The sequence below is a fragment of the Schistocerca nitens genome, chromosome 8 (assembly GCF_023898315.1).
Source record: "Schistocerca nitens isolate TAMUIC-IGC-003100 chromosome 8, iqSchNite1.1, whole genome shotgun sequence".
NCBI classification, from domain to species: domain Eukaryota; kingdom Metazoa; phylum Arthropoda; class Insecta; order Orthoptera; family Acrididae; genus Schistocerca; species Schistocerca nitens.
Window position 1 is genome coordinate 618,933,237 of NC_064621.1, and position 24,594 is coordinate 618,957,830.

At 44.7% G+C, this 24,594-nt stretch overlaps 1 protein-coding gene across 1 annotated transcript in view; it reads left to right on the top strand.

The window, feature by feature from the left end:
• The window catches only part of LOC126199696 (cytochrome P450 6a2-like), an 85,266-nt gene that overhangs the window by 37,124 nt on the left and 23,548 nt on the right, over positions 1-24,594 (top strand). The window contains exon 2 of the mRNA XM_049936622.1: positions 12,633-12,960. Within this exon, the coding sequence (XP_049792579.1) occupies positions 12,633-12,960 (328 nt within the window). The remainder of the gene's footprint in view (positions 1-12,632; positions 12,961-24,594) is intronic.

Sequence of the window (24,594 nt, forward strand, 5' to 3'; positions counted from 1 at the left end):
ATTTTACTCACTTTAATAGTGCCTAAAAGCATTTTTAAGGGAAACAGATTTAAAATTATAATCAGAAAGCACCCTCTAAATATCAAAGTTACAATTTATACAGAGAGAGGAAGAAACAAGTTTGCTGTATGAGCTTTCGGGCAGAGAACCTTCCCGCTCCCTTTCGACACGGACGTAGTTACGACAGCTCACAACAGTCTCTGAAATACTACACTGGTGCAAATCTGCAACACACCAGATAACTTTAAACTAAGAGTTATAACAATTTACACAAGCACACAAACTATTCACCCCCCGTAGGAGGGATGGAAAAGGTACAAAACACTAACAATTAAAATATTAACCTTGCCACCGAAGGTGCAACTTGATTTTAACTTGTAAGAAAAATCTTACGGTGAAAGGGTGGCAACATTATATACTAAAATAATCATTTAAATAAAGGCCCATGAAATGCACTCCTGGAAATTGAATTAAGAACACCGTGAATTCATTGTCCCAGGAAGGGGAAACTTTATTGACACATTCCTGGGGTCAGATACATCACATGATCACACTGACAGAACCACAGGCACATAGACACAGGTAACAGAGCATGCACAATGTCGGCACTAGTACAGTGTATATCCACCTTTCGCAGCAATGCAGGCTGCTATTCTCCCATGGAGACGATCGTAGAGATGCTGGATGTAGTCCTGTGGAACGGCTTGCCATGCCATTTCCACCTGGCGCCTCAGTTGGACCAGCGTTCGTGCTGGACGTGCAGACCGCGTGAGACGACGCTTCATCCAGTCCCAAACATGCTCAATGGGGGACAGATCCGGAGATCTTGCTGGCCAGGGTAGTTGACTTACACCTTCTAGAGCACATTGGGTGGCACGGGATACATGCGGACGTGCATTGTCCTGTTGGAACAGCAAGTTCCCTTGCCGGTCTAGGAATGGTAGAACGATGGGTTCGATGACGGTTTGGATGTACCGTGCACTATTCAGTGTCCCCTCGACGATCACCAGTGGTGTACGGCCAGTGTAGGAGATCGCTCCCCACACCATGATGCCGGGTGTTGGCCCTGTGTGCCTCGGTCGTATGCAGTCCTGATTGTGGCGCTCACCTGCACGGCGCCAAACACGCATACGACCATCATTGGCACCAAGGCAGAAGCGACTCTCATCGCTGAAGACGACACGTCTCCATTCGTCCCTCCATTCACGCCTGTCGCGACACCACTGGAGGCGGGCTGCACGATATTGGGGCGTGAGCGGAAGACGGCCTAACGGTGTGCGGGACCGTAGCCCAGCTTCATGGAGACGGTTGCGAATGGTCCTCGCCGATACCCCAGGAGCAACAGTGTCCCTAATTTGCTGGGAAGTGGCGGTGCAGTCCCCTACGGCACTGCGTAGGATCCTACGGTCGTGGCGTGCATCCGTGCGTCGCTGCGGTCCGGTCCCAGGTCGACGGGCACGTGCACCTTCCGCCCACCACTGGCGACAACATCGATGTACTGTGGGGACCTCACGCCCCACGTGTTGAGCAATTCGGCGGTACGTCCACCCGGCCTCCCGCATGCCCACTATACGCCCTCGCTCAAAGTCCGTCAACTGCACATACGGTTCACGTCCACGCTGTCGCGGCATGCTACCAGTGTTAAAGACTGCGATGGAGCTCCGTATGCCACGGCAAACTGGCTGACACTGACGGCGGCGGTGCACAAATGCTGCCGCAGCTAGCGCCATTCGACGGCCAACACCGCGGTTCCTGGTGTGTCCGCTGTGCCGTGCGTGTGATCATTGCTTGTACAGCCCTCTCGCAGTGTCCGGAGCAAGTATGGTGGGTCTGACACACCGGTGTCAATGTGTTCTTTTTTGCATTTCCAGGAGTGTACAATCTTATATAAAATTCTACACGGTTGGCCAAACAATGGTTAAAATGCTCTACAGTACACAGATACCGCCTCTCAAGTTCACAGGCAATAATATCAGAGTTTCCAAAGATCAAAACATATTTCAGGTATTTGGTCGTTACACTCCGAGCAATAAATTCGTTAACACACCGAATTCGGCAAGCATGACAGAGGCAGCTACTAACGTACGGTAGATTTATAGGGAGATTACCGAACAACCCGAACTGTAGGTTGCCATATACGTCAAAAGTTATCATTGTGCAAAAAGTATAGAAACAAAAAAGTTTTGTGTAGAGAAACATATAGAAGCATGTGCCTGTGACCTTAAATTAAATAAAGGCACATTTATAATTGTAACTGTATATAGGTCCCTATCAGGAAATTTTCATCTATTTCTGAAAAATTTGGACTCCTTGTTGTGCTATCTGTCAGACAGGGGGAAGCAAATTATTATTTGTGGGGACTTCAATGTAGATTCTCTGAAAGAGGGTAATAGGAAAAATGACCTTGAAGTATTACTCGGTTCTTTCAATTTGACACCCGTAATTGATTTTCCTACTCGGGTGGTAAAGGATAGCAGCTCACTGATAGATAACTTCTTTATAGACCAAGATAAGTTTAACCAGATAAATGCTCAGCCTGTTTGAGAATGGTCTTTCTGATCATGGTGCACAGCTAGTTACAATATATGACATAGCTCCATTCAGCAATACTAAACAGTCCTCCAAAGTAGTACGTTCAGTCAACGATTTAACAATTGCAAATTTCAGGGAAAGCCTACAGCAGTTAGACTGGGATGAGGTGTACCGTGAACCTGATGCCAATTTAAAATATAATTTATTTCATGACATTTTTGTAAATGCATTTGAAAACTGCTTCCCCAAGAAAATAGTTAAATATACTCGTAATAAACCTTGTAACAAACCATGGCTTACTAAGGGTATAAAAATATCTTGTAACCGGAAAAGGGAAATGTATCTGACAGCAAGAAAGAGTAGTGACCTAGAAACTATCAAAAATTATAAAAACTACTGTGTTATATCAAGAAAAGTTATTAAAAAATCCAGGAGTATGTGTATCATGTCTGAAATCAGCAACTCTGATAATAAAATTAAAACAATTTGGAATATTATTAAAAGAGAAACAGGTCAACCAAGCGCAGAGGAAGACAGTATTACCATCAAATTGAATGAAAACTTTACGAACAAAATGTCAGAAGTTGAAAATATTTTTAATAATCATTTTCTAAATGTTGTGGATATAGTAGGATCCAGGTGTTCATTAGAAGATGCTAGGCTGTTAATGGAAGAGGCCATACCTATGCAATTTGATACAATTGAAATCTCACCCACTTCTCCCTCTGAAATTAGGAAAATAATAAACTTGCTTAAAAGCAAAATCTCACATGGAATTGATGGCATTTCCAGCAAAATACTAAAAGCTTGTTCTCAACAGATAAGTAAGATTCTCAGCCACCTGTGTAATAGCTCTCTGGAACAGGGCATTTTCCCTGATAGACTGAAATATGCTATTGTTATACCTTTGCATAAAAAGGGGGATAGATCTGATGTCAACAATTACCGTCCAATCTCCCTTCTAACAGCTTTATCCCAAATTTTTGTGAAAGTAATGTATTCAAGAGTAGCTTCACATATCTGTAAAAATGAAGTAATAACAAAATGTCAGTTTGGTTTCCAGAAAGGTTTCTCAACAGAAAATGCCATATATGCTTTCACCAGTCAAATTTTGAATGATCTGAATAACCGAACACCACCCATTGGAATTTTTTGTGATCTCTCAAAGGCTTTTGATTGTGTAAATCATGAAATTCTGCTAGACAAGCTCAAGTATTGTGGCATGAGTGGGACAGTGCACAAATGGTTTAATTCGTACCTAACTGGAAGAGTGCAGAAAGTTAAAATAAGTAGTTCTCGTAACATGCAAAGATCAGCACATTCCTCAAACTGGGGAACTATCAAGAATGGGGTTCCACAAGAGTCAGTCTTGGGTCCTTTGTTGTTCTTATTATATATCAATGACTTGCCATTCTATATTCATGAAGAGGCAAAGTTAGTTCTCTTTGCTGATGATACAAGTATAGTAATCACACCTGACAAACAAGAATTAACTGATGAAATTGTCAATACTGTCTTTCAGAAAATTACTAAGTGGTTCCTTGTAAACGGACTCTCACTGAATTTTGATAAGACACAGTACATACAGTTCCATACAGTGAATGGTATGACGCCATTAATAAATATAGACCTTAATCAGAAGCATATAGCTAAGGTAGAATATTCCAAATTTTTAGGTGTGTCCATTGATGAGAGATTAAATTGGAAGAAACACATCGATGATCTGCTGAAACGTTTCAGTTCAGCTACTTATGCAATAAGGGTCATTGCAAATTTTGGTGATAAACATCTTAGTAAATCAGCTTACTACGCCTATTTTCACTCACTGCTTTCATATGGCATCATATTTTGGGGTAATTCATCACTGAGGAATAAAGTATTTATTGCACAAAAGCGTGTAATCAGAATAATAGCTGGAGTCCACCCAAGATCATCCTGCAGACATTTATTTAAGGATCTAGGGATATTCACAGTAGCTTCTCAGTATATGTACTCTCTTATGAAATTTGTTATTAACAACCAAACCCAATTCAAAAGTAATAGCAGTGTGCATAACTACAATACTAGGAGAAAGGATGATCTTCACTATTCAAGATTAAATCTAACTTTGGCACAGAAAGGGGTGAATTATACTGGCACTAAAGTCTTTGGTCACTTACCAAATACTATCAAAAGTCTGACAGATAACCAACAAGTATTTAAGAAGAAATTAAAAGAATTTCTGAATGACAACTCCTTCTACTCTATAGAGGAATTTTTAGATGTAAATTAAGAAAAAAAGAAAAATATTAAAAAAAATAAAAATAAAAAAATAAAGAAAAACATACAAACACAAAAAATAAAGTTGTTATATTAACTTAAGTATGTTGTTAAATTAACCTATTTATGTCATGTATTGGAAAATTCGACTCGTTCCACATCATTACGAAATATCGTATTCATGATCCATGGAACTAGTATTAATCTAATCTAATCTAATCTAATCTAATCTAATCTAAATTTCTAACCCGCCCCTACTCCACAAGGGAAAAACGGACCACCCAATTTATAAACAATCACCTTCCTGCGGGTGGGCAAACTGAGAAGATTGGTGGGACGACCCCAAAGCAAAACGGCTGGTGACCTCACCAAGAAAACAAGTAGAATTTAACAAGAGTAAATCAAACAACATATCACCAATCACTTAACTTCTAATAAACTGCGATTTCTCGAGAAGACCTGGCGCAGCACCCCCAAATCGCTCTCCCGAACCGTCCGCTGCCAGCCACTTCAAAGGACGCAGGAAGGCGCGCCGATCTCCCGTCTCACGGCGTCGCAGCTCGCACCGGCCAGACTGATGTCGTGGGTTGACTCCTGTTGCTCTCGTGTCGACCGCGAAGTCACTACCCCTCGCTATACGCCGCGGCCCACTGGACCCACGTGGCGGCCTCACATGCGCCGACGCTCAAGACGGACACGTCATCTCATGTCTCTGTGCGCGACCGACCAACCGATCTATCCAGCCGCCAATGACCATTGCCTTAGCAAACTCGAGCAGACTGGCGGCCTAACGCGCAGACTCGGATGCAGGAACTAAGCCCCGAGCGGGCGACCACTCGCTGACTTCTCTTACTGGCGGAGTGGCGGGCTTTAAAGGTTGATAACGAACGACAGACATACTAGCACTCCGAACGACGGACAGACACTAACTGCCTAACAAATGCGGACGAGAGACAGACCCAGACTGACTGACTGGCGAGCTCATAGCGCCCCTTAAATGCACGTGAACGGGCAACCTATCCCCTTTCCCACCAGAGGGAGACACCAAAGCTGCGATTGCCACAGCGACGCCACCGCCAGAAACGGAGGGCGCCCTCTTCAAAATAGCAATTTTACCACTGCTCAAGACTGTTAAAGCAAGTAAACTCCGCTGCAAAGAAAAGACGAGAGAATTAAGGCGCCAGCAATACAAAAAAAAATATTCCGTGGCAACGAGTCATGGCATATGTTTGTAAATCCTCACTGCCAATGTGGACTTCTGCCCACACGTGTAATATAGGGTGCCTATGATGCTGCTTTCTCGGAGAGCTAAACAACAATTCAAGCAAATCATATTCATGGTTTTTGTTACAATAGAGTAGATTAACAATACTTAACGTGGCGTCTTTAAAAAGACTGGTCGCAAGCAAATGGTGACATGCAAATAATCAATATGCTTCAATGCATACAATTTTCATGCAAGTAAATGATACTGTTCACAAGTCACAGGTCTCCTTCCAGTGCGGCTCTTCTAGTGTGGCTCTTCTAGAGCAGTCGGCTCTTAGTGTGGCTCTTCTTGTGGTGTCACCGCCAGACACCACACTTGCTAGGTGGTAGCCTTTAAATCGGCCGCGGTCCGTTAGTATACGTCGGACCCGCGTGTCGCCACTGTCAGTGATTGCAGACCTACGCCACCACACGGCAGGTCTAGAGAGACTTACTAGCACTCGCCCCAGTAGTACAGCTGACTTAGCCAGAGATGGATCACTGACAACTACGCTCTCATTTGCCGAGACGATAGTTAGCATAGCCTTCAGGTACGTAATTTGCTACGACCTAGCAAGGCGCCATAGCATTTGATAATTAATATTGTGAAGCATGTACCGTAACGAGAGATGTTCTACAATTGTGGATTAAAGTTAAGTATTATATCAACTACGTACTTTATTTGCTACTATTAATTCCGTTAACTGTTCCAGACCTCACGCCAGTCAGCGTGTAATTAAACGCGTGCATTTCGGCCTCCTCTAGCGACACAGTGTTGGCTCTTCTGCCAACACTTCACTTCTAATGCGGCCGCTCTTCGTGTAGAGGCCGCTTCTGTTGTGGCGACGTCCTAGCCAGCGTGCTGTTGGCTGACGTCATCTCACAGCCCTCTCTGCTGTATCGGTCTCTTCTTCTTCGTGCCGGCACTTGTCATTACGCTGGAACAGAGCAAGGTCGTGTAATAGGGCTACGAGCAGCTGAACGTTCCTAGGGCCGATTTTACAGGAAGAATGGACAGACATGCGGCCACTGTACGTGACTGCTGGCCACGGTCGTCACAGGGATGTACGACTGCAAGAACACCGTGCTCTGAATAGCCACATAACACTACCGAGAGGGAACACCATCGTGTACAGCATCTAGCTCTGGCACATCGTACTGCATCTGCAGCAGGAATTTGAACAGCCGTTGCGACCACAGTGACATAACGAACTGTTTTGTTTCAGAATTACCTCAAGGACACCTCAGAGCCAGAAGCACTGTAGGGAGCTTTCCACGGATCCAAAACCACCGCCATTTGCGACTTCAGTGGTTTCAAGCGAGGGCTCATTAGAGGGCAGGGTGGAGGTCTGTTGTGTTTTATTATGAAAGCTGATCCTGTCTGAGTGCCAGTTATGACCATGATGGAGGCCACTAGAGGGCTACACACACTGATGACACTCTCTTAAGCACTACCCTAAATTGGCATCTACACTCCTGGAAATTGAAATAAGAACACCGTGAATTCATTGTCCCAGGAAGGGGAAACTTTATTGACACATTCCTGGGGTCAGATACATCACATGATCACACTGACTGAACCACAGGCACATAGACACAGGCATGCACAATGTCGGCACTAGTACAGTGTATATCCACCTTTCGCAGCAATGCAGGCTGCTATTCTCCCATGGAGACGATCGTAGAGATGCTGGATGTAGTCCTGTGGAACGGCTTGCCATGCCATTTCCACCTGGCGCCTCAGTTGGACCAGCGTTCGTGCTGGACGTGCAGACCGCGTGAGACGACGCCTCATCCAGTCCCAAACATGCTCATTGGGGGACAGATCCGGAGATCTTGCTGGCCAGGGTAGTTGACTTACACCTTCTAGAGCACGTTGGGTGGCACGGGATACATGCGGACGTGCATTGTCCTGTTGGAACTGCAAATTCCCTTGCCGGTCTAGGAATGGTAGAACGATGGGTTCGATGACGGTTTGGGTGTACCGTGCACTATTCAGTGTCCCCTCGACGATCACCAGTGGTGTAAGGCCAGTGTAGGAGATCGCTCCCCACACCATGATGCCGGGTGTTGGCCCTGTGTGCCTCGGTCGTATGCAGTCCTGATTGTGGCGCTCACCTGCACGGCGCCAAACACGCATACGACCATCATTGGCACCAAGGCAGAAGCGACTCTCATCGCTGAAGACGACACGTCTCCATTCGTCCCTCCATTCACGCCTGTCGCGACACCACTGGAGGCGGGCTGCACGATGTTGGGGCGTGAGCGGAAGACGGCCTAACGGTGTGCGGGACCGTAGCCCAGCTTCATGGAGACGGTTGCGAATGGTCCTCGCCGATACCCCAGGAGCAACAGTGTCCCTAATTTGCTGGGAAGTGGCGGTGCGGTCCCCTGCGGCACTGCGTAGGATCCTACGGTCTTGGCGTGCATCCGTGCGTCGCTGCGGTCCGGTCCCAGGTCGACGGGCACGTGCACCTTCCGCCGACCACTGGCGACAACATCGATGTACTGTGGAGACCTCACGCCCCACGTGTTGAGCAATTCGGCGGTACGTCCACCCGGCCTCCCGCATGCCCACTATACGCCCTCGCTCAAAGTCCGTCAACTGCACATACGGTTCACGTCCACGCTGTCGCGGCATGCTACCAGTGTTAAAGGCTGCGATGGAGCTCCGTATGCCACTGCAAACTGGCTGACACTGACGGCGGCGGTGCACAAATGCTGCGCAGCTAGCGCCATTCGACGGCCAACACCGCGGTTCCTGGTGTGTCCGCTGTGCCGTGCGTGTGATCATTGCTTGTACAGCCCTCTCGCAGTGTCCGGAGCAAGTATGGTGGGTCTGACACACCGGCGTCAATGTGTTCTTTTTTCCATTTCCAGGAGTGTACATCGTCTAGAGGAATACGTGCAATCGTGGACGAGGTGAATGTGGTCGTCATCATGTTTCCATAGGATAATTTCTCCAGGGTAGACTCATGCGACAGAAGCAATCCGTCTACTACATTCATCAACCTCGTCCGGTCCTCTGATGACAATGACATCAGTGTAATACCATCTTTCTGAGATTTCAGATAATCGCAAAAGTTCTGGCAACCGAACGATAATTGTGAACAGGAATCTTCAAAGTTCGTCAAACAATTCAAAATGGCGAATATGTATGTCCCTAAGGGTCCATCGGTGGCTCCCAACTGGCAGTGTAATCTCGTAGTGATCCAGATGAAGATTTTCAGCGTTCGACTCGTCACGTGTGCTTGAACCGGGGTGAAGATCGTTTGGAAGATGTCGGCCAGGGTCTCCATCAGAGGTCTGCAAGCAACGTATCACCGAAATCAACATCTTCCTCCTCTGAATCACTTACAGCATCTAATGCTCCACCACAACGTACACTTCTGAATAATGGCTTATTAACGCAAAACATACACCAATGGCCATACATAGTTATATGTGGTGGGCAAACTACCCCATTTACAAAATGTGGTCTGTTAGTAACTAAATGAATTTTCATGTTTTCAATAATATCAGACAGTTTCGATGTTCTCCATCTACACATCATTGACGTTAAACAATTTTCACGAATATGAAATATTAAGTGTTTGTATTCCATTTCATAAAAACACACTTTAATTTTAAATCTTGATTGCCAGACATTGCATTTACCAAAGTTGGCAAGTGTCATTAAGCATAATGTATACCATGGAATTGGTACACCATTTTTAATTTTACCTGCTGCTTGAATAGCGTCGGCTACAATATCAGGTATCATTGGAACATTTATACTACTAGCAAAAATATAACATTCTGGAAATCTATAATTGGTAGGGATATAATTCATTTTAGGTACTCTATATGTTAACAGTATATCATCTTCAACAGTAGATGGCAATTCTAATTTTAAAGCATCTAATGCATTTTCCAGGTGACCACATACTGCTACTTTGGCCAAATTATATAGCGTTTCCATTATTCAGAAATGTACTTACAAATGTGGTATTGTTGCTGCTGCTCGTAGATGTCGACGTTATCGGTTCAGAGGACATGATGTGCTGTGCTCCAAATCATCCTCCTTATATACTAAAATTCGGGTACAGCCGGTTAAAACAAATCCTGTTATCAACACGTGTCGGGCAACCTTTTGCTGGCGTGGGTGCTTGCTCAGATAACTGTCCTAAAAGGACAAATTATCTCGGCAGGACAGTGACGCCACCATCGCGACCTTGGGACCCCGGGGGCCCCTTTTTTTATCAGTTGCTGACCCTCATGAATCGAAACGTGACTGCGTCGCGTCGTTTCATGATTCGAGGGTCTGATTGACTGTGACAGCAGGAGGACTCTCATGGTTATCCAATGCACCATGACTGCAAAATTGTCGTTCAGTCTCGTGAGTCGACCTGATGTGTAACTATTCAAGAACAGCTTTACAGAGGGTGTTTTCCAACAGGATAACGTTCGCCCACATACCGCTGTTGTAACCGAACATGCTCTACAATGGGCGACACGGTGCTTTGGCTGGCTAAGCCACCAGATCAGTTTCCAATTACGGGATATCTTCGGTCGACAACTCTATCGTCATCCAGAACCAGCATTAACTGAGCCTGTACTGATCGATCAAGTGCAATAGGCACTGCCATCTGCCATCTGTAAAGCACAATGCATGCACGTCTGCAGCGTTTTCGCTGGTTATTAATGTACAGGCATTTCACACTTGAGTTGGCTTATATCGCGCTTACATTAACCTGCGTTATTGCAGTTTAATCACTTGCATTAGTTACCTGGACAGCCGGCCGCGGTGGTCTCGCGGTTCTAGGCGCGCAGTCCGGAACCGTGCGACTACTACGGTCGCAGGTTCGAATCCTGCCTCGGGCATGGACGTGTGTGATGTCCTTAGGTTAGTTAGGTTTAAGTAGTTCTAAGTTATAGGGGACTGATAACCACAGCAGTTGAGTCCCATAGTGCTAAGAGCCAGAGTTGCCTGGACAAACATATTCCCGAAATTTCCTTACTCTACTGTTGGTGATGCGAGTTTTTCACGCCAATGTATATCGACAATTTTACTTCCGAAATTATCAACAGTTTACGCTATTTACGCTACTGGCCATTACAATTGCTAAACCACGAAGATGACGTGCTACAGACGCGAAATTTAACCGACAGGAATAAGATGCTACGATATGCAAATGATTAGCTTTTCAGAGCACTGACACACGGTTGGTGCCGGTGGCGACACCTACAACGTGCTTACATGAGGAAAGTTTCCAACCGATTTCTCGTACACAAACAGCAGTTGACCGGAGTTGCCTGGTGAAACGTTGTTGTGATGCCTCGTGTAAGGAGGAGAGATGCGTACCATAACATTTCCGACTTTGATAAAGGTCCGATTGTAGCCTATCGCGATTGCGGTTTATCGTATCCCGACATTGCTGCTCGCGTTGGTCGAGATCCAATGACTGTTAGCATGATATGGAATCGGTGGGTTCAGGAGGGTAATACGATACGCCGTGCTGGATCCCAACGGCCTCGTATCACTAGCAGTCGAGATGACAGGCATCTTATCCGCATGGCCGTAACGGATCGTGGAGCCACGTCTCGATCCCTGAGTCAACAGATGGGCACGTTTGCAAGACAACAACCATCTGCACGACCAGTTCGACGACGTTTGCACAGCATGGACTATCAGCTCGGATACCCTTGACGCTGCATCACAGACAGGAGCGCCGACGAGGGTGTACTCAACGAAGAACCTGGTTGCGCGAATGCAAAACATTATTCGGATGAATCCACATTCTGTTTAGAGCATCATGACGGTCGCACCCGTGTTTGGCGACATCGCGGTGAATGCACTTTGGAAGCATATATTAATCATCGCCATACTGGTGTATCACCCGGCGTGATGGTATGGGGTGTCATTGGCTACACGTCTCGTTCACCTCTTGTTCGCATTGACGGCACTTTTAACAGTGGACGTTACATTTCAGATGTGTTACTACCCGTGGTTCTACCCTTCATTCGATCCTTGCGAAACCCTACATTGCAGCAGCATAATGCACGACCGCATGTTGAAGGTCCTGTACGGGCCTTCCCGCATACAGAAAATGTTCGACTGCTGCCTTGGCCAGCACATTCTCCAGATCTGTCGCCAACTGAAAACGGCTGGTCAATGGTGGCCGAGCAACTGACTCGTCACAATACGCCAGTCGCTGCTCTTGATGAACTGTGTTATCGTGTTGGAGCTGCATGGGCAGCTGTACCTGTACACGCCATCCAAGCTCTGTTTGACTCAATGCGCAGGCGTATCAAGGCCGTTATTACGGCCAGAGGTGGTTGTTCTGGGCAGTGATTTCTCAGGATGTATGCGGCCAAATTGAGTGAAAATGTAATCACGTGTCAGTTCTAGTATAATATACCTGTCCAATGAATACCCGTTTATCATCTGCGTTTCCTCTTGGTGCAGCAATTTTAATGGCCAGTAGTGTACTTTTGTCGCCTCTTTCGACATTATTTGAATGTCTCTTACAGCACAAAGTACGACGAAAGGTCTAGGTATTGGATAGGTCGTGTCCCTGAAACAACAGCTGCAAGTGTCGTCGTTGTTGCGACAGCTCGGCGCAGGTGCGCTACTGCGGCTTCCGGCCGGCCTCGCACGAGGTGCTGCGAGACACCGCGGTCCACGCCGAGGTGCGCCGGCGCATCGGGCTCGTCTTCGGGCCGGAGCGCACGCGGCGCGTCTTCTGCCTGCTGGAGGGGTGCGTGTCGTGCGTGCTGCAGCGCCTGCAGGCGGCCTGCCGCGGCGCGCCCGGACCCGTCGAGCTGCGCCCGCACCGCGTCTTCGCCGGCTACGCCACCGACGTCATCGGACGCTGCGCCTTCGGTGTCGAGTGCGGCGCCATCGACGACCCGAGCTCGCAGTTCCTGCGCATCGGCATGGAGGTACGAGCAGCGCCAGCGCTACTAGCTCCCGTTAACCAGTGGCAGTCGTCGTAGTACATTGGGATGAAGGTCTCCTATCGACCAGTAGCAGTTGCGAAAGTATCAGCACATTGGGATGAGATATGCCTGGACACACAACTACTAGCTCTCACTGAATGTAGCAGTAGTAGCATCATGCGAGTTCTAGCACATTGGGAAGAAAGTAAGCCTGGAGGCATCACTACTTGCTCTTATAGATCAACAGAAATAGTAGCATTTACAGAAGTTTCAGCACGGCGAGATGATGTATGCCTGAACACACTACTGTTTGATTCATTGACCTGTAGCAGTACAAGTATTTATGGGTGTCTCAGGATATTGGTAAAGAGGCATGCCCGGAAACTTCACTACTTCCCCCTATCTATGAAGAGCAGTAGTAGCATTTACAGAAGCATCAGCACGGCGAAATGATGTATGCCTGAACATACTACTACTTGACTCACTGACCGGTAGCAGTAGTAGTATTTGTGGATGTCTCAGGATATTGGTAAGCAGGCACGCCCAGAAGCTCCACTACTTGCCCTTATCTACCAATATCAGTAGTAGCATTAACAGAGGCCTCAGCACTGCAAGATGATGTATGACAGAACACACTACTACTTGACTCATTCACCAGTAGCAGTAGTAGTATTTATGGATGACTCAGGATATTGATAAGGAGGCATGCCCGGAAGCTCCACTACTTGCCGTTATCTACCAATAGCTTTAGTAGCATTCACAGAAGCCTCAGCACGGCGAGATGATGTATGCCCGCACACACTACTACTTGACTCATGGACCAGTAGCAGTAGTAGTATTTATGGATGACTCAGGATATTGGTAAGGGGGCATGCCCGGAAGCTCCACTACTTGCCGTTTTCTACCAATAGCTTTAGTAGCATTCACAGAAGCCTCAGCACGGCGAGATGATGTATGCCCGCACACACTACTACTTGACTCATGGACCAGTAGCAGTAGTAGTATTTATGGATGACTCAGGATATTGGTAAGGGGGCATGCCTGGAAGCTCCACTACTTGCTGTTATCTACCAATAGCATTAGTAGTATTTACAGAAGCCTCAGCACAGTGACATGATGTGTGCCTGAGCACACTACTACTTGATTCATTGACCAGTAGCAGTAGTAGTATTTATGGATGACTCAGGATATTGGTAAGGGGGCATGCCTGGAAGCTCCACTACTTGCTGTTATCTACCAATAGCATTAGTAGTATTTACAGAAGCCTCAGCACGGTGACATGATGTGTGCCTGAGCACACTACTACTTGATTCATTGACCAGTAGCAGTAATAGTATTTATGGATGACTCAGGATATTGGTAAGGGGGCATGCCTGGAAGCTCCACTACTTGCTGTTATCTACCAATAGCATTAGTAGTATTTACAGAAGCCTCAGCACGGTGACATGATGTGTGCCTGAGCACACTACTACTTGATTCATTGACCAGTAGCAGTAGTAGTATTTATGGATGACTCAGGATATTGGTAAGGAGGCATGCCCGGAAGCTCCACTACTTGCCGTTATCTACCAATAGCATTAGCAGCATTCACAGAAGTCTCAGCACGGTGACATGATGTGTGCCTGAGCACACTACTACTTGATTCATTGACCAGTAGCAGTAATAGTATTTATGGATGACTCAGGATATTGGTAAGGGGGCATGCCTGGAAGCTACGCTACTTGCTGTTATCTACCAATAGCATTAGTAGTATTTACAGAAGCCTCAGCACAGTGACATGATGTGTGCCTGAGCACACTACTACTTGATTCATTGACCAGTAGCAGTAGTAGTATTTATGGATGACTCAGGATATTGGTAAGAGGGCATGCCTGGAAGCTCCACTACTTGCTGTTATCTACCAATAGCATTAGTAGTATTTACAGAAGCCTCAGCACAGTGACATGGTGTGTGCCTGAACACACTACTACTTGATTCATTGACCAGTAGCAGTAGTAGTATTTATGGATGACTCAGGATATTGGTAAGGGGGCATGCCTGGAAGCTCCACTACTTGCTGTTATCTACCAATAGCATTAGTAGTATTTACAGAAGCCTCAGCACAGTGACATGATGTGTGCCTGAGCACACTACTACTTGATTCATTGACCAGTAGCAGTAGTAGTATTTATGGATGACTCAGGATATTGGTAAGGGTCATGCCTGGAAGCTCCACTACTTGCTGTTATCTACCAATAGCATTAGTAGTATTTACAGAAGCCTCAGCACGGTGACATGATGTGTGCCTGAGCACACTACTACTTGATTCATTGACCAGTAGCAGTAGTAGTATTTATGGATGACTCAGGATATTGGTAAGGAGGCACGCCCGGAAGCTCCACTACTTGCCGTTATCGACCAATAGCATTAGTAGCATTCACAGAAGTCTCAGCACGGTGACGTGATGTGTGCCTGAACACACTACTACTTGATTCATTGACCAGTAGCAGTAGTAGTATTTATGGATGACTCAGGATATTGGTAAGGGGGCATGCCTGGAAGCTCCACTACTTGCTGTTATCTACCAATAGCATTAGTAGTATTTACAGAAGCCTCAGCACAGTGACGTGGTGTGTGCCTGAGCACACTACTACTTGATTCATTGACCAGTAGCAGTAGTAGTATTTATGGATGACTCAGGATATTGGTAAGGGGGCCTGCCTGGAAGCTCCACTACTTGCTGTTATCTACCAATAGCATTAATAGTATTTACAGAAGCCTCAGCACGGTGACGTGATGTGTGCCTGAGCACACTACTACTTGATTCATTGACCAGTAGCAGTAATAGTATTTATGGATGACTCAGGATATTGGTAAGGGGGCATGCCTGGAAGCTCCACTACTTGCTGTTATCTACCAATAGCATTAGTAGTATTTACAGAAGCCTCAGCACAGTGACATGGTGTGTGCCTGAGCACACTACTACTTGATTCATTGACCAGTAGCAGTAGTAGTATTTATGGATGACTCAGGATATTGGTAAGGGGGCCTGCCTGGAAGCTCCACTACTTGCTGTTATCTACCAATAGCATTAGTAGTATTTACAGAAGCCTCAGCACAGTGACATGATGTTTGCCTGAGCACACTACTACTTGATTCATTGACCAGTAGCAGTAGTAGTATTTATGGATGACTCAGGATATTGGTTAGGGGGCATGGCTGGAAGCTCCACTACTTGCTGTTATCTACCAATAGCATTAGTAGTATTTACAGAAGCCCCAGCACAGTGACATGATGTGTGCCTGAGCACACTACTACTTGATTCATTGACCAGTAGCAGTAATAGTATTTATGGATGACTCAGGATATTGGTAAGGGGGCCTGCCTGGAAGCTCCACTACTTGCTGTTATCTACCAATAGCATTAGTAGTATTTACAGAAGCCTCAGCACAGTGACATGATGTGTGCCTGAGCACACTACTACTTGATTCATTGACCAGTAGCAGTAGTAGTATTTATGGATGACTCAGGATATTGGTAAGGGGGCATGGCTGGAAGCTCCACTACTTGCCGTTATCTACCAATAGCATTAGTAGTATTTACAGAAGCCTCAGCACAGTGACATGATGTGTGCCTGAGCACACTACTACTTGGTTCATTGACCAGTAGCAGTAGTAGTATTTATGGATGACTCAGGATATTGGTAAGGGGGCCTGCCTGGAAGCTCCACTACTTGCTGTTATCTACCAATAGCATTAGTAGTATTTACAGAAGCCTCAGCACAGTGACATGGTGTGTGCCTGAGCACACTACTACTTGATTCATTGACCAGTAGCAGTAGTAGTATTTATGGATGACTCAGGATATTGGTAAGGGGGCCTGCCTGGAAGCTCCACTACTTGCTGTTATCTACCAATAGCATTAGTAGTATTTACAGAAGCCTCAGCACGGTGACGTGATGTGTGCCTGAGCACACTACTACTTGATTCATTGACCAGTAGCAGTAGTAGTATTTATGGATGACTCAGGATATTGGTAAGGGGGCATGGCTGGAAGCTCCACTACTTGCCGTTATCTACCAATAGCATTAGTAGCATTCACATAAGCCTAGCACGGTGACATAATGTGTGCCTGAGCACACTGCTACTTCACTAATTGACCAGAAGCAGTGGCACTATTTACGGAAGTCCCAGATTATTGGGAAGGAGGCATGCCTGGAGGCACCGCTACTTGCCATCATCAACCAGTAGCACTAGTAGCATTTACGGAAGTCTCAGCATATTTGGATGACATGTACCTAGTTGCACCACTACCTGACCTCATTATTCAGTACCAATAATAGCATCTGTGGAAGTCTCAGCCCGTCGGGCTAAAGGGTGCCTCTAGGCGCCACTACTCTCCGTCATTACCTGTAGCTGTAGAATCACTTACTGTGTCTCAGCACACTGGAGTGGAGGTATGCCTTTAGCCATCACTACTCACCCTCACTGACCAGCAGCAGTTGTGGCATTTGTGTAGTTTCAGCACAGCAGGATGAGGGATACCAACATGCACCACTGCAGCGCAAGATAAGACACTGAATATGTGAAACGTTGGTACATTGGTAATCGGTGTAAACGCCAGATTGTTGAACGCAACCATGCCAACGTACATGCAATGTTCTGTACAGGTGACAGATGTCCGTTTGTGGGAGAGAGATCCATTCCTGTTGCACTTGGTCAGTCAATACAGGGACCGTTAATGCTTCTTGTGGATGACAATGAATTTGTCATTCAGTGATGTGCCATATGTGCTCGATTGGAGACAGATCTGGTGACTGACATGCCAAGGCAATGTATCGACTCTCTGTAGAGGACGTTGAGTTACAACAACGGCATGTGGGCGAGCTTTATCCTGGTGGAAAACAACTCTGGAAAGCTGTTCTTGAATGGAAGCTCAACAGGCTGAATCGCCAGACTGACATATCGAGCAGTAACAGTAGTAGCATTTACGTAGGTCCTAGCACATTCGGATATATGTACACCTGGATGCACCACTACTTGCTTTCATGGAGCTAGAGTAGTAGTCATGGTGGTACTACCCAAAAACTGGTGTGGAGGCAGCATAGTGTGGAGGCCGCATTACTTGGCCTCATTAACAAGTATCAGTAGTTATGGTACTTACAGAATGCTGGAAGGGAGGTACACACCCGTTTACGGCTCATTCCATCTTAACAACCTCTATTAGAATTCTTAGTGGTCTTAACATATGCACATAATTATGCCCTAAGGCTAACTGCCCTCACTAATTAGTAGCAAGTATAATAGTAGTCGTGGACATCATCGTAATGGAGGAACATCCAGAGGCTACTTGTCCTGATTAACCAGTAACAGTAGAATTAACTTTTCGAATTCTTGTACATTGGGATGGAGCTACACACAAGTCTACCCACCCTCTATATTCAGCAGAAGTACTAGTGGTTTTGATAGCTCCTGTGCATCATGATTGAGGTTCATCTGTAGTCACCAATACTTACCCTAAGTAACCAGTAGTAATAGTAGTATTTTTAATACAACATTCCCTAGGCCCACCTAATATTGAGACACATACATGTGCACCAAACCTATCTCTCAGAGAGAGAGAGAGAGAGAGAGAGAGAGAGAGAGAATATAATTAATAATAAGTCAATCTAGAGATCCTGGACCTTTTCCTAATGAGCAACCCATAGGTGAATTCACCTTTGAGCAGCCAATTGTATTTAGAGCTTTATTGAATTATAATTGCATTTCAGATCCTTAAAAAAATCTGGGGAGAATGTATTTAACTCATTCTTGTAGCAGTGGGGGACAGTAATCTGAAACCGGACTGCAGCTGCTGCTAACTGGGACAAGTTATTACTTTGCTGATAATGGCTACAGTCTTTCGAAACTCTCCAGATTTTACATTCTTATTTCTCAAACAGGCGTAGGGAGACAACGAGGAACACTCTCCGACCACGGTACGAACTGAGACAGAGTCTGATAGAAGAAGACGGGTTCAGTACAGTTTTCAACAACCAGAAGTCATGGGTCCCCGCCCCTCCCAATCTTCGGCTGTGGCTCTAAGTTTTGGTGTCGGAAGCTGCCTAAACAATAGTAATTCCAACACTATAAAAGCGGAGCCAAACCACCCCATTCCCTTTAGCTTCGATTCGGAACCAGAACCGCCCCCAATACGCCAGTGCAAACACGTATGGCTCCAGGTGTTTCCTCCCTAGCAGAGGGCCGCAGTTTTCCTGGTCAGTACACTGAGCAGAACGCCATATCACTCACGTGCAAATGCACCAGTCCTTACTCAGATTGCAGGACTGCGTCACACTTCAGCCTAGAGCTGGGAGCGCAACAATGTGATAAGAAATCACAAAAAATGGTTCAAATGGCTCTGAGCACTATGGGACTCAACTGCTGTGGTCATAAGTCCCCTAGAACTTAGAACTACTTAAACCTAACTAACCTAAGGACAGCACACAACACCCAGCCATCACGAGGCAGAGAAAATCCCTGACCCCGCCGGGAATCGAACCCGGGAACCCGGGCGTGGGAAGCAAGAACGCTACCGCACGACCACGAGATGCGGGCTAAGAAATCACATCACCCACCTGCCTTGCCACCTCGTTTAGTCTGTCATCGGGTTCTGTAGTCCCTCCAGCACAGGACCAGTCACGGCTTGCCAAACAGCACGCGAGACTGTGTCTGGGCTGCGTGCACGTTGAGTCTCAGCTTTGCTCGGTCATTCTCGGAAGTACCCGGTACAGAGCGACATTTTAGTTAGTATTGTGGTGTGGCAGTTTTCGAAAGCCCAACTCTCTTCGGTAGATTCGTGGTGTTAGCGCTGTTTACCCATCGTTGTATGTTTATGGTATGAAAGACGCATTCTAGCGGTCTAGCGTAAGACTCCTTTAAAACTGAATGGGAGTGACAGTAGAGAGGGACGAGATTTATCGATGTCTGTTATGCAGTCACATAAACAACAGGTGCTGTAGATTTCCTGTGAAAGGACATTACAGTGCCATGCAGAAAGATTTCAATGATTTAGATTACAATGAAAGAGTAAAAAACTGCGATTGTTAGACGGGACTTATTGTTCTGTACATCAAGAAGCCCTTTGTGATAAATTTTCAGATATTTAGCACGTGAAGAAATTGGTGGTACAAATAATAAAATTTTTGAAGTCACGTACATTATTCCACTGTCAAGTGCAACAGTTTTTGATGACACTGGACTAAGGACATAGAATCATTCTCTCTCTCTCTCTCTCTCTCTCTCTCTCTATATATATATATATATATATATATATATATATATATATATATATATATATATATATATATGGTACGGCCAAACTTTCAGGAAACATTCCTCACACACAAAGAAAGAAAATATGTTATGTGGACATGTGTGCAGAAACGCTTAATTTCCATGCTAGGGCTCATTTCATTACTCCTCTTCAAATCACATTAATCATGGAATGGAAACACACAACAACAGAACGTACCAGCGTGACTTCAAACACTGTGTTACAGGAAATGTTCAAAATGTCTTCTGTTAGCGACGATACATGCTTCCACCCTCCGTCGCATAGAATCCCTGGTGCGCTGATGCAGCCCTGGAGAATGGCGGAATACGAGCACGAAGAGTCTCTACATTTGGTACCGGGGTTGCGTAGACAAGAGCTTTCAAATGACCCCATTAATGAAAGTCAAGAGGGTTGAGGTCAGGAGAACGTGGAGGCCATGGAATTGGTCCGCCTCTACCAATCCATCGGTCACCGAATCTGTTGTTGAGAAGCGCACGAACACTTCGACTGAAATGTGCAGGAGCTCCATCGTGCATGAACCGCATGTTGTGTCGTACTTGTAAAGACACATGTTCTAGCAGCACAGGTGGAGTATCCCGTATGAAATCATGATAACGTGCTCCATTGACCATAGGCGGAAGAACATGGGACCCAATCAAGACATCACCAACAATGCCTGCCCAAACGTTCACAGAAAATCTGTGTTGATGACGTGATTGCACAATCGCGTGCGGATTCTCATCAGCCCACACATGTTGATGGTGAAAATTTACAATTTGATCACGTTGGAATGAAGCCTCATCCGTAAAGAGAACATTTGCACTGAAATGAGGATTTACACATTGTTGGATGAACCATTCGCAGAAGTGTACCCGTGGAGGCCAATCAGCTGCTGATAGTGCCTGCACACGCAGTACATGGTACGGAAACAACTGGTTCTCCCATAGAACTCTCCATACAGTGACTTGGTCAATGTTACCTTGTACAGCAGCAACTTCTCTGACGCTGACATCAGGGTTATCGTCAACTGCACGAAGAACTGCCTGGTCCATTGCAGGTGTCCTCGTCGTTCTAGGTCTTCCCCAGTCGCGAGTCATAGGCTGGAATGTTCCGTGCTCCCTAAGACGCCGATCAATTGCTTCGAACGTCTTCCTGTCGGGACACCTTCGTTCTGGAAATCTGTCTCGATACAAACGTACCGCGCCACGGCTATTGCCCCGCGCTAATCCATACATCAAATGGGCATCTGCCAACTCTGCATCTGTAAACATTGCACTGACTGCAAAACAACGTTTGTGATGAACACTAACCTGTTGATGCTACATACTGATGTGTTTGATGCTAGTACTGTAGAGCAATGAGTCGCATGTCAACACAAACACCGAAGTCAACATTACCTTCCTTCAATTGGGCCAACTGGCGGTGAATCGAGGAAGTACAGTACATACTGACGGAACTAAAATGGAAATTAAGCGTTTCCGGACACATGTCCACATAACATCTTTTCTTTATTTGTGTGTGAGGATGTTTCTTGAAAGTTTGGCCGTACCTTTTTGTAACACCATATATATATATATATATATATATATATATATATATATATATATATGTGTGTGTGTGTGTGTGTGTGTGTGTGTGTGTGTATTTTCAGTGATAGTAACATACACAGATATGCAGATATAAATATAATACAAAAATAAAGGATGTTAAAATACATGACGTCATTCATTTACAAAATCTTCGAGGTGATAGCAGAACAGAAGCCAGCAAAATAGTAATACTAACAAGAAAGCAACGTTAGACAATGTGAAGAAGTTCTTAACAAATGTATTGAAGCTGTTAACGTAATTTTAAGCTAAGCTGTGGAAAAGTGCGATACATCTTATAAAAGATTTTACTGGGCTATGCCAATGTGCGAACTTCCCTAAAGTGCCGCGTAAGTTAATCACAGAAAATATTACATACGGTATACAACTGACATGAGATATGATTCTGAGTATTAGTGAAAGAGGCCGGAAAACTGGTGCTCGAAATCAACTTGAGCTTTTGGTTACAGCAGACTCTGGCGTAACACAGAATTCTGATTAATAATTTAAAATGCCCATTAGGTGCTCAGAGTCAAATTGACCTCAAATATGACAAATTGACAAGACCACGTAGAATACCGGCTAAATGAGGAGGTACCAAGCGCGGCAAAGTCAGTGACAAGATTCGCTCACGCTTAAAATCTAACATTTGAACGAATTCAAGTTCTGCACGTAAAAATGCCAACTCTTGGTGGTGGAAGTCTAGGTAAGTTAAGTTACAGACTTGGCTAAGCCAAGCTACAATACAGCTCCCACAAGTGGGTTGGAATACAAATTGTGAAAGAAACGGAAACAAAGAGTTGTGATATAAAAAGCCATAACAGGCATATTGAAATTATAATATATTGTAAAAAATAATAAAAAATATAATACTTTATGAGGCCACTGTCTATTCCCAGTGTATGGTTATATCTGTAAATTTCCCAATAGGTGTAGTTTCTTTCATCTAGGTACTTTCATGTTTTATCGAATGTCTGTTATTTTATGCTTCGTATTTTTTGTATGCAGTCCAAACACAGTTTTGTTTTGTGTACTAGTATGCTCATAGGATCTAGTACTGACGGATAGTCTGGTCTGCACAGTACAATGTAAAGTTTGTTACAGTCCTCACACTCCAATCTGTATACTCAAAACCAAAACCTCTCCTTACTTCGTCTACGTGATAGCGCAATTTTAATATCCAAGTATTACATTTATTACAAGGTGGTTTCACATTGGGTTTTCGAAAACTGTGCTCAGTTTGGTCAGAGATTTTCCCTCCATATGTCATTTGTCATTACCACATACTTCATTTCACCAGTATTTACTCTTACGTTTTTGGTAGTGGTTTCGACCTGTAAATGTCTTTTCTTTAATTTCCTATAGCCTTTATTAACTACTTCTCCGCTGTAGCCGTTAGCGACTGCAGTTTGTTTCAAGATGATTAACTCTTTGTTTACATTAACCGAGTAAACAGAAAGTTTCAAGAGACTTTATATCGTAGCGAAGAAGAAACTCATATCTTCGGCGAGGCACGAATTAGCATTTGTAATGACGTCACAAGTTTGTTGGTGCCCCATTGATGCAAAAATTAAGTTTACCATCTCGTTTACTACTTGTTACTTCTAAGAAATTTATGGCGTGATTTCGTTCCAATAGTAATGTAAATTTCATCTTGGGCAACATGCTATTTAGGTCAGCAATGAATCTCAGTTTAGGTTCCTTTGAGCAATATTAATAGATTATCAACGTACCTTCTATAATATATCTTTTCTCCTCCATTGCTTTATGTATGTTAAAAAATTTATCCTCCGGATTGTTGAAAAGAATTTTAGCTCATGTGTCTGCCAAACTGTAACTCATTGCCAGGCCTTCTGCGTGGTAATTGATTTTATTATTAAATTCAGAATACTTTTAACTGAGAGACAAGTCAAGCAGTTCAATAAGCTTTATTATTTCGCCAATAAAGATATTTAGTACTGATTAGGTTTTCTTTAACTATATTGACATATTCTTGTTTAGATATATTACTGTTGAAGTTAGTTATGTCAAAAGACGCTAAGATACAATCTTTAGGGATTGTAGTATTAGGAAGAAATTATAATACTTCATAACTGTCGTTTGCACTAGTACAGTTTGTCAAAGTGTATGAATCTCTCAATTTTTTATTTACTAATTATTGAGATTGTAATTTGGAGAAGTTCTGTTACCAATAACTGAACGTATAGATTTAATTTTTTAATAGTCTTAATTTGCGAATTTAACTGTGGCACAGATACTTCCGTCATTTTAATACTTTGCCGGACGCGGTGGTCTAGCGGTTCTAGGCGCGCAGTCCGGAACCGCGCGACTGCTACGGTCGCAGGTTCGAATCCTGCCTCGGGCATGGATGTGTGTGATGTCCTTAGGTTAGTTAGGTTTAAGTAGTTCTAAGTTCTAGGGGACTGATGACCTCAGAAGTTAAGTCCCATAGTGCTCAGAACCATTTGAACCATTTGAATACTTTTCTTTTCTTTATCTGGGAAGAGGAAACTGGAACCATCGCTTTTCTTCTTTAGTGTATGTTCAAATGTAGGTGTGGGGTCTTCTTTGACTTCAGTTGTATTAATGATCACAGAGAAATTTTCAATTTTTGCTATGTAATCATGATCTTGGATACTATCGATTCGTTACACTTGTTTACTTGCTTCTACAATGGCCTTAGCATCATGGAATTTGTCATTTACACATCTTAATATTAGTTCATCTTAATTCCATTACTGATAATATTTGACTTCAT